We start from the raw sequence: 11,273 nt of genomic DNA, 5'->3' as shown, positions 1-11,273 counted from the left end.
GGTGGTAGATGGGATGGTGGGGTGGTAGATGGGATGGTGGGGTGGTAGATGGGATGGTGGGATGGTGGGGTGGGGTGGTAGGTGGGTGGGTGTAAAGGAAGGAGGAGGTGGGTGGGGTTACTCCTTTGCGTTCTCAACGCATCAACAAACAAGGTACCGCCAGCGCAGTGTCATGCCGAAAAGGAATCTGCCGTAGTGTCCCATCATGACCACCAGGTGCAACATGAAGGGACACAGTGCAGCGTACCATGGAATCACAATACTCTTCGATGCCATCATTTTTTTTTTTTTTTTTTTTTCATGGACAGGGATGGTGAGGGGTGGTGTTGTTTAACTGTATAACGCTCGAGAGCTGTTACAGAGCTTGCCTTGCTTGGATGGAAACACTTCTTCTAATTCACATTTGCCTCGTCAGTGGCCATGTGCGCTAACGACTAAACCAGTCCTGAGTAGTAAGCAGTGCATTGTAGTGGCAGCAAGGCATCTTGGGCCTCACCGGAGAAGAGGTAGACATGGAGAGGGAGAAGGAGGGAGGGAGCGAGGGAAGGAGGGGGACTACACAATTCCGTATTTAGCCAGGTCACTGAGCTCCATGTCGCCAAACGCCTCCCATGGGCAGACCACTGTGAAGTCTGTGAGAGAGAAAGAGAAAGAAAAGTGTGAGTCATCGTTACTATTGACAATGTCTTGTGGTACTTCTGTAGTAGCATGTAGAGTTTTTATTTTATTTTATCATTATTATTATTATTATTATTATTTATTTACAAAAAACAGTGATAGTTGTGAGGGTAATGTTGATGTGTCAAAGTCATGTGAGTCTTACCTGTTCCAAGTCCCTCCATTCCTGGGATGTCATCTCCAAATCTGTGGACAACACGGGGTGATGAGTAAGGCTCAGGCACAACAACGTAAAACAAAAATTTGGAATATTTTTTCATCGCAAGGTGGTACCCTGATTTGCCCTCCTAGTTTATGTTCTACATGTATTATAGTCTCGGAGCACGGCGTGATAGAACTGTAAGACTGATCCCCATGTGTTACGGTCAGGGATCGTATAGAACTAGAACATGTGTTGACTGGTTCTCCACTCACCCCTTCTGGCCAGGCTTGGGGGCCTTGCTCTTGAAGACGCGGGCTGCCCTCTGCTTGAATTTGGGGGGTCCCTTCTTCCCTCCTTCTGCATCACCCATTGCTGTGGTTTTCTGGAGGGGGAGAGAGAGATGTGGTTCAGTTTAAACTGTCCCCTGTAAACACTCACTCCACCAGCACCAACTCCATAAGAGATCACCAATGTGTTAGTTTGATGAGAAACCGCTATAGATTAGATATGTTGCTGAAATTCCTCTTATCTGTCATGATTGTTGAAGTTGAGCTGTAAATTGCTTCCATTTCTGCATGCATTGCATCCTATTAGCAATGAGTAATCTGTGGCTTCTAAGATCCAATCTGCCAATCCCAGCTCATCCCTCTCCTTAGTCTTAACTTCTCACTCCCTGAGCTCACCCGTGCTGAGGTCAGCTTAGAGCTAATTTTGACACATCAGGGTAAAGCAAGTTGAATCCTCAGGCTAATTCTCTTGCACAAACATCTATATTTAACACCGACCCGAAATGATCTTCTATTTTTGCAACAGTGGTTATTTATAGACTAATCCAAAGTCTGATGCCAGAAGAAAGCGATTGGTGTTACGACCACACTTGTTACCTAATTTCTTAATATAGTGAGATTGTGACTTTTCTATACTTGGCACGACAACATGAAGACTGCAACGCTGAAATCTTCTTTTTCGAAAGGCTACTTTAGGCAAGCTTATAGGCCAACTGAGTGCAGGGGCCAGATCAGGTTTACAACCATGATCCAGTAACCTTAAGCCCTGCTGAGACCCTGCACACAAGGCTGCTTTTCAACACCACCATGTTGTCAAGGTTATTATTATTGTGGGTTGGTAAAATGATTCAAATGTTGTTGTTGTTGTTGTTTTTTTGCATAGAATATATGCAAAGTGTAATTATTATCTCTCTCTGTGCACCACTCTCTCTCTCTCTCTGTCTTCCTCTTTCTCTGTCTCTCACACATTCTTTCTCTGCAGTACATCTCTACACGGCTACACCTTCGCTTTCCTCTGTCCCTCTCTTCTGTCCCTCTCTTCTGTCCCTCTCCTCTGTCCCTCTCTTCTGTCCCTCTCCTCTGTCCCTGTCATTCTCGCATGGTCACTGCTGCTCTGTCCACTGATGCATGTTCTCATCTGGAGGCTGCTCCATGGGGCCTCCTCACACCAAACAACTTTGACAAGATTTTAGGAAGAATTCTTGAAAGATTGGAACCTTTTAACTAATAATGCCCGTCATTCAGGCTTTACTCAAAAGACTACAATCTTTCTAGTCTGGCTATCACTATACTAAGCTCAATCTTTTAAGATTGAACGTTAGTCTGGGGAGTACGCGCTGTATTTTTACTGCACAAGTTCAAATAACTCTACGTGTTTGGATAGTCCTTCAACCAATCAGACCAACCAATTGGACCCAGAGGATGTGGAGAGGAAGCAAGAGAGATAGATGTGCAGGTTTCCAGCCAGAGCTGCAGAGCAAACTCCAAATCGCCGGCAGATCAGGCAGGGTTTACCCAGCCTACAACCTTTCAAGAATCTTTTCCAAATCTTGTCATAGCTGTTTTGTGATTAGAAGTCAATTGTCTCAACTCAGCATCATTCTTTCTCCACAGTCTTGCACTTTTGCACATTTGCATCGGAGTAACAAGTAAACTGGCCCTCAGTATCAAAACAGTGCTACCATGGTTACAATACCAGCATCTAGACACTTCAACGCAAACTTAAACAAAAAAAAGAAACCAGAAGAGCAGCAGATATGAAAAGTAATTTACCTTGTGTGGTCAGCGAAGCTGAGAGATGGCCGGTGAACTCCTCAGTGTTTCTCTGTGGTCTCTGAATTCTGAGCTTTCCCGGTCCACCTGTTCCTGTTTTATATACCCATCAGGATCTAATCTCCTATCAGGTTCGTCCCCTTTGACCTTAGAACCAGCATGTGGAGGACTGAGCAGTCTATAGATTATAGTCGGTACTTATGAGAGATTTAGCTGTCGTGTGTATTCATTAGGTAACCTGAGTATAAACATGTGCGTCTTATGTTTGTGTGGAGAGAGGAGAGGAGGCCGGTTGGTGGTGATGGATATCATGTTTATTATGTCATGCTAACGGCTAATTAGGGAACACTCCATCCGTGTCTGTAAAGCATCATGTGCCATTTGAATGTCAACTCATAAAAGTGCTAACTGATGGTCTTATGCTGAAATAAGATGTGCTCTGTGTGCCACAGATAATAATAATGACAGTGATTGATAGGTTGTGCACATCAATGTGTCATCGTTTTTTGTTTTGTTTTTGCATGGGTAACGTTTGTTTTTGTTGTGCCTTCTCTATCTCAGGGCATGACATGCAGATATTGAGTTGAATATGGATAGAGAAAGAGACTCTTGTCCTCCGACTACACTCTAAAAAAAGAACGGGGCAGTACCGGTTATTCAGAGTGATGCCATAGAAGAACCTTTTTCAGTGCGTCAAAGAACCATGGCGGCAACAGTTTGCTTGATGTACTGGTTCAACACAGAGTTTTGACTCTCCATGGAACCATCCAGAGATTTAAAGAACCATTTTAAGCACCTTTATTAGAGTGTAGGTGATGGGAAGGTTAGAGGTTGGGGGTCTGATCTGCAGGTGCATAAATATAGCGCGTATAAAGCTGATCAGACGGAGTCTCTTGTGTGGAATTAATTGGCATGCAATCACACTACCATCATTTCCCAACTATTAGCCATGCATGCTACTCCGTTGACTCTGCAACATTTCTTCAGCTATGAGGTTAATACACGGGGGCAAAAATATGGTTTTGTTTATTTCAACTGGCATAAAACACTGTCCTGCAGCTTATACACAATGCAGCTAATACACAGGAAATGGCTGTGTATCAGTTTCTGAAGATACCTTAATGTGAAATAAAGGGAGATCCAAGGCACTCTTCTTCAAAAATATTTTTAAAAGCCTTTATTAACGGGCTTTATTAACTGGCTATTTCATGGTAGAAAGTTAAAAACAGTCACCTTGATGTGACCCTGTGTACTGTTATTAGGTATTTGCCAAGTATCTCCCAGGTATACAGTATGTCAACCTCACTCATGATATGATTGTACGCACCATTTTATTTTATTTGGTTTCTAACGCTTTATAAAATGCATTAGGCCTACTTATGCATATAAAACATCTCAGTTTGAAGTTATTGTATTCAAATTCCCAAACGATAGATGATGAAATCAAAAAGAAGTGACCTTTGACCATGTCCCTTGGTAGGCTACCCCAGGAGATACGCCCGTGCATGTTTTGGCTCTGACACTGAGTAAGAAGATTAGGGCCTGCGTGTGTGTGTCGACATATGGGAGAGACTCTTTGCCATCTGTGACACGCATGTATAGCCAGGGTTAGGCTACCTAATTTCTCCCTTATTTAGAAAACATGAGGAGGCAGAACGCCTACGATAATTTCTAAGTAGAATGGTATAGTTTATAAATTTGTAATGTGAATCAAAAACAGCATGTGACATGTTACGTAGTTGCTGCTAGCCAAGTAGTAAATTGTTCTTACGCTTGGATCCCATTAACTAGGTGTCGGTTCAATAGCATTCTGCTAATGAACGTAATTAATTTACATTGCCCAGTGGGGGGTAATTGTACATTTAAAACAGACCGCGTGAAATAGTAGTATTCTCAGAAAAAAAGAGAAGCTCATGACTAAAAGACAAAGAAGGATGTCTATATTTGTGGCGTTGACGTTTTCTGCTGATGTCAAACTCATAATGTGAGATTACCATGGGGGGGGGGGGGGGTTTCCACTTACCCACCAACGCAGTTCTCTCTCTCTCTCTCTCTCTCTCTCTCTCTCTCTCTCTCTCTCTCTCTCTCTCTCTCTCACACACACACACACTGGTTTTCAGGCTCTTTAACCTCTTTATTCATCCACCCATTTAGAGAAAAAACAAGCTCAAATGATCAGATTCATGTTATGGCTCAGTCAGTGCCTTTTAGCGGATTTCCTCTAGGTCAGAGATGGACTTTTTTCTAGGAACCTCGACAATTCTGGAACTTCTCTCTGCCATTCAGGGACATCTTTTGTGTTTGGTATCAGCTAAAAACACCTTGTGTAATTACCATAGCCGTTAAACATCCCTACACACTGAGCTTTATGGCCAATGTGTCACCTTAAAGGTACATTATATAGCTTTCATGATCAAAAATAAAAAATATTTCTAGACTAAGGCTAGACTGTCGTTTTCTATTTTCCCCTCACACAATTCCTGACACAATTCTACAGTATTTCATTAATAGCTAATATGCATACATGGAGAAACAGTCCAACATTAGACTGGTCAGTCAACTTGATAGTGTGAATGCTAAAAACACTGGACAGCATTCAATTTACTTGTGGTCACATGAATGTGCAAGATAAGATAAGATAATTCTTTAATTGTCTCCTAAAGGAGAAATGTGCATTGTTACATCGTCCAGACAGTAAAGGAAAGGAAAAAATAAGACTTCGCCTTCCAACATGACAATGATCCTAAACATACTGCCAAAATAACAAAGCAGTGGCTTAAGAATAGGAAGGTGAATGTCCTTAAGTGGCCAAGTCAGAGCCCTGACTTAAACTCTATAGAAAATGTGGATTGACTTGAAGAGAGCAGACCATCGCTGTTCACCACAGAACTTGACTGAATTTGAACAATTCTGCACGGAATATTGGGCAAATATTCCCCAATCTAGGTGTGCAAAGCTAATAGAGACATATCCAAACAGATTGATGGCTGTTATGAAAGCAAAAGGAAGCTCTGCAAAGTAAACCAGGGGTATGATGACTTTTCCAATCCTGTTATTCTAGTTTTTATTTTTTTTTATTATCATTTTTCAGAACTGTTGTTCATTATTTTTATGTTGTACAGCTAAATTTTATATGTTTGCCGGTCGGGATTTATTTTCCAATAATAATTCTATACACTATCCCTTACAGTATGTTTACATTTAGTGATTGTACACAAGTCGGACTGCAGATGGAGGTGTTGAGCACAGGGTTGCAGGATGAAGTTGAAAGGTACATACACACACACACACACACACACACACACACACACACACACACACGGTACACACACAGGTATGCACGCAGACACACAGTGCTTGTGTGCCTGTGTGTATGCCTGTGTGTGTGTGTGGCTGTGGCATACATGTATGTGTGGCACACAAACACACACACACACACGCACAGAGACAGAGAGAGAGAAGCACACATATGTACAGAGGTAATCACACCCATGGACAAACTAATTTTTGCGGAGAATGTGCAGGACTGTGAGGCGGTCATATTTACTTCTAGTTTCAATTTGCATCAAGTCAAGAATGACGTCATATTTATGACATTAATATTACGTTAATATTTAGACCTTTTAAGAATCTATTTGACATTTCAGAGGTCATGATCCAGTGGTGAGCAACTGGTGTTTTCATGCTTAATTCATTTTTTTGACACCAAAAACAGAAGACACTGACTCTTGTTATGGGAAAATTCTGACTTTATTTGATATTCTGTAACCTTCTCTCCTGCCCTCAACCATAGCATTCCATTGGAACACCTAGCGTTGAGCATGCGACCATTACACACACTCAACAGACATTCACAATTCATCATAAAAAATAAAATCTGAGCATCAACACTATGAATGAGGAGAGGAAAAGAGTGGATAAGGCAAAAGAGGGAAAAAACACCTCCACACTGTGGCGTCCGAACAGATTTGTTGAACCCTTTTTTTGAAACAGCATCGTTTAACGTCCTTAGCACCAATGGTGCACCGTCTATAAAGAAAACGTCCATCAATACAATGTCATGCCTTTAGGATAGACTTTATTGCTCTACTTGACCACTAGGGGCAGCATCAAAGGTACTGTACAGATGTTCAAGTAGACCTTCCCTGCGTTTGCTATCGGCCATTCCTCGAGGGAGGGTTGGGGGGTGAAGGAAGGGTTGTCCATTTCAGCCGAATTCACTTTCTACTTTCTGATGTAGACAATAGACATTGCATTGACGGTTGCTGTCCTCCATGCTTGCTCGGTGATGGTCTGATCATTGGCGGAGCAGGCGACTGCATTCTCGCTAACTGGTGGTGCCGTTCAGCTGTGGCAGGGCATGGCTAGCCCCATCGGAGAGGAGGCAGCCATAGGGGTGGAGAATGGGGGGCGGGTGAAGGAAAGAGAGGGAGGGAGACTACACAATTCCGTATTTAGCCAGATCACTGAGCTCCATGTCACCAAACGCCTCCCATGGGCAGACCACTGTGAAGTCTGTAGAGAGAGAGAGAGAGAAATGGGAGGAGATTTTAGTATGAATGTCTGAAAAGTGTTACGGCACCTGGTGCTTGTCATACTGTAGGGCTTCTTTGTTCTCCTTATCAGCACAAATAGTTGAGAATGCACTCACTGAGGCACTTATTCCTACTACATTCTACCTTTTTAATTTGACTAATTTTGTCACTTTCTACTTTTTGTCACTCCTACGGCACTCTACCCTTTTCATTTGTCCAAGAATTGTTGTTAGAATTGCTTTAAAAATGTCGTAAGTCACTTTGGTTAAAAAACGTCAGTCAAATGTAATGTAATGTAATGAAAATGAGCAGTGTGAATGTAATGTTCTGAGTCTTACCTGTTCCAAGCCCCTCCATTCCTGGGATGTCATCGCCAAACCTGTGGACCACAGAAGATGACGATGAGTAAAACAAGAACCATTTTATTTACTACAGTAAGACTTGAAATTATATGAATTTGATCTCAGTTTCTGTTCCACTACTTATGAGCACTCTCCTTGGTTATTAGTCATCAAATGTTACATCATGAGTAATTTAATAAAAATGTTTCCTTAATTATCTGTTGCGCATTACTTACCCCTTCTGGCCAGGCCTGGGGGCCTTGCTCTTGAAGACGCGGGCGGCCCTCTGCTTGAACCTGGGGGGTCCCCTCTTGTCTGCGGCTGTTGCAACGTCCATTGCGTTTGGTTACTGTAAGTAACAGAGAGGAAAAAGTCTCAGCATTTGCCCTCGGATCTCATTCATCAGTAGAGTAAATGTCAACAGTCACTGTGAAAGCCTTTGATGAATGCGAAATTCAGAAGTTCAAAACTTTTGACATCTCCTCAGGGGGGAAAAAACCCATCTAATCCTGGTTCATGCTCTTCTTAGCCTGACTAATCATTGAGCTCCTTTCTGACGTCCACACAAAGCTAAGCTCTCATTTGAATACCAACGCTTAAACTGAACCGTAATTCCTGTGACGCTAGCCTAGAGTTACATTTGGTGTGTACAAAATCAGGCCTAGAGTAAGAACCTTACCATCTCAAAATACAGAGTGGCGGAATTGACTGATTTACAACTGAATGTGCTCAATCACTCCACAGTCAAATAAACATGTTGTCCGTGTACCATCCGCGTCTTGGTTGTATTGCGCTGCTCTCCAATGTGGTCGCTCTGATTGTATCTGTACTATCTGTGAGTATCTACGAGTGCCTGGTTGGTGTATTAGTGACTGCTGAACAACTGTGTCTGAGTTTGTGCATAACAATGTCTATACAGCCATCTGTGCATGCTTCTGTCCTTACTACTTCATGCCTGTTGCATCACTGCATGCTTAACACTTGCCAAGTGAAATGAAATGTTTGCTTTGCTGCACGAGTCTGAGCACACTGTTAACATCCTAGAAAAAGATCCATCTGTTGTGCGGGACTATTCAAAGTCCTTGCAAAAGGAACTGGTTTCTCAGGTAATGATTCCTGTTAACGTCCTAGAAAAAGATCCCCCACTAATGGTAGCGTTCTCTTACCTGGTTTCTCAGCGAAGCTGGAAGAGTTGGCTTGAGTTCTTGCTCCTGAAAGCAGAGCAAGTGCAGAGATGCAAAACAAAGGAGAGCTGAAGAACTCGTCTCTTTCTTTCTGCAATCTCTCGGTCGCCGACTGTCTGTCTGTCTCTCGACCTCTTTTATACCTGGCAGCAGCTAATCTCGCAGTGGGGCCCGGCCTCCTTCTCCTGGTCCACTCCTGCGGTCTCATTAACTGTTCCCCGGCCCCACCAATGAGACAGCACATAGAGATCAAAAGCTTGCGTGGAGGTGTATTTTAAGGTGGGTTTATGCAAGAGTAAGCTGGCTTGGTGGGAACAGACGCCCCGTGATTTGTTTCGGGTAGACGACAGCCATGTGTTTTGGGTTTCAGCAATGATTGTGGGTGATTAGAGGGGCCAACGCTGAGATGTTACCGGTGTCTGTTTTTACACAGGGTACTGTTTGTGTACCGATTTGTACACACTACATCGGTTGACCTAAAAGATGTGCAAGTTTAGATGCTCTGTATAGATTCTACAGACACAGTAAGATTCAAGTGTGAAAACAGGTTATAACCTGTTTCACAGAAATAAATCTGCTCTTAGTTCTTGGTCTGGGCTATTTCAGACGAGACACAATCGAGCTCAATTTAACACCAATATAATGTTCCACCCTCAAGGCTGCATTAATCAGCTATTGGGATAACAGTAAGAAATAATAAAATAAAAAAAAGGAAAGATGTGACTGTATGTTAAGCAAACTTAAATAAACTGTTGAAGTACTTCCCGCAAAAAAAAAAAAAAAAAAAAAGAAATAAGATTTTGAAAGAATCTTACACTGATACACAACTGAGTTCAATCGTGTCTGAGAGAAATAGGCTAGACAAAAAAAATATCTTGTTTTGAAATGTCTTTTCTTCTGGGATGGTAACTTCAGCGATAATACAATCATACCTTGCGTTCTAGGTCTCTTTATTCAGTTTTTCACATCACAGCTTGTGAAGCAGTACAACTTCATGTTTTTTAATCGTTGTAGTATTATTAATGCATCTCACAGGCAAGAAACACACGTAGCCTTATACCCCTCATTTTCAGAAAATACAGCTCTTCAAGTAAAGACCAATTTATCCACAAGACATTTTTATCTAGAACTGATGGGCCATATATTTTACCTCCGCCAAGGAGGTATATGTTTTCATCGGGGACCGGCCGGCGTTTGTCTGTCTGTTTGTTTGTTTGTTTGTCTTTCTGTTTGTCTGTTTGTTAGCAAGATAACTCAAAAAGTTATGGATGGATTTCGATGAGATTTTCAGGGAAGGTTGGACATGACCCAAGGAAGAAACAATTAAATTTTGGGAGTGATCCGTAATTCCGTCGGGATAGCGTCAGGGTTTATGTATTTAGCTTACTGGTGTAATGGCATGGTATGGCCACGTGGTGGCGATCTGAATAGTTTAGTCTCAAATGTATGACAACCTAGGAAGAACAATGCAGGCGGAGGTAGCTGCGCTCTCATACATGTTACCTCCATAAGCAAAACACAAAACAGATTACTTGACTTCACATTGGAGTGAAAATGTATTCACGCTGGTCACAAAGAACAAAGATTCCATCATCCCTTACAAAGTCCTGAAATGACCTGAACACAAAGAAAAAGGAAAACACTGGCAACAAAACACTTAGTGAGGTAGCATGAGGTAGGTGTGCTGACACCTGCTAATGAAGCTCTTCAACTCTGTCCCATATCACCCTTATATAACAGAGCCAGCACATGCTCCATGCCAAGACATGCCTGCCTTTGGTCCTGAACTGGCTAAATGGATTGGACCCTGAGGAGGCGTCAGTGCACAAAGCCTGACGACCGTGGTCCCAATAGACCAGGTGGGTTTACTGCCATGATGGTCGAGAGTTGGATTGGATCTCCAATATGGTTGATGCATAATGGTTAGATATGGACAAGATTCACACTCAGCTAAAATTGGCTCTCAGTGACTTCTATCAAGAAAGTTCACAAGCTCTTAGCAGGGCTGAAGGGAAAAAATAATGTTGAAATTCATTGAAATTCATTGTAGAACAAAAAGTTAGCAAACCTGATTTATTGCTGGAGTGTTGTATATCGCAAGATGAGTTTTTGCTTGTTTACCTGAGATTAGCCTTTCCTTGTTTACCGCACAATGAATCTTTACTTCATTCCGTTTGGTTTCATGGAGGGTTCATTTTCAGATGGGTTGTTTACATCCATGCTGTCATGTTCCATGACAACATGAGATTACGTCACCAGTTGCGTGTCCCCCTCCCATTAGTCTAAGGACCATAGATATATATAGGTAGGCTATATATGTCTATGCTAAGGAC

General features: G+C 42.3%; 2 protein-coding genes across 2 annotated transcripts; both read right to left on the bottom strand.

Annotated features, from left to right (window-relative positions):
- Window positions 1–347: 347 nt before the first annotated feature.
- LOC134079879 (retinal rod rhodopsin-sensitive cGMP 3',5'-cyclic phosphodiesterase subunit gamma-like) lies at window positions 348–2,931 on the bottom strand. Its single transcript, XM_062535998.1, has 4 exons — window positions 2,881–2,931; window positions 1,093–1,202; window positions 824–864; window positions 348–632 (listed from the first exon to the last, which is right to left on the bottom strand). Exons 2-4 carry the CDS (start codon window positions 1,188–1,190, stop codon window positions 556–558), a joined length of 216 nt encoding a protein of 71 aa, XP_062391982.1. The 5' UTR covers window positions 1,191–1,202; window positions 2,881–2,931; the 3' UTR covers window positions 348–555.
- Window positions 2,932–6,941: 4,010 nt separating this feature from the next.
- On the bottom strand, window positions 6,942–9,050 carry LOC134079870 (retinal cone rhodopsin-sensitive cGMP 3',5'-cyclic phosphodiesterase subunit gamma-like). Its single transcript, XM_062535986.1, has 4 exons — window positions 8,923–9,050; window positions 7,993–8,105; window positions 7,754–7,794; window positions 6,942–7,395 (listed from the first exon to the last, which is right to left on the bottom strand). Exons 2-4 carry the CDS (start codon window positions 8,091–8,093, stop codon window positions 7,319–7,321), a joined length of 219 nt encoding a protein of 72 aa, XP_062391970.1. The 5' UTR covers window positions 8,094–8,105; window positions 8,923–9,050; the 3' UTR covers window positions 6,942–7,318.
- Window positions 9,051–11,273: the final 2,223 nt, after the last annotated feature.

The sequence above is a fragment of the Sardina pilchardus genome, chromosome 1 (assembly GCF_963854185.1).
Source record: "Sardina pilchardus chromosome 1, fSarPil1.1, whole genome shotgun sequence".
NCBI classification, from domain to species: Eukaryota; Metazoa; Chordata; class Actinopteri; order Clupeiformes; family Clupeidae; genus Sardina; species Sardina pilchardus.
This window is presented reverse-complemented; position numbering and strand designations above follow the sequence as displayed.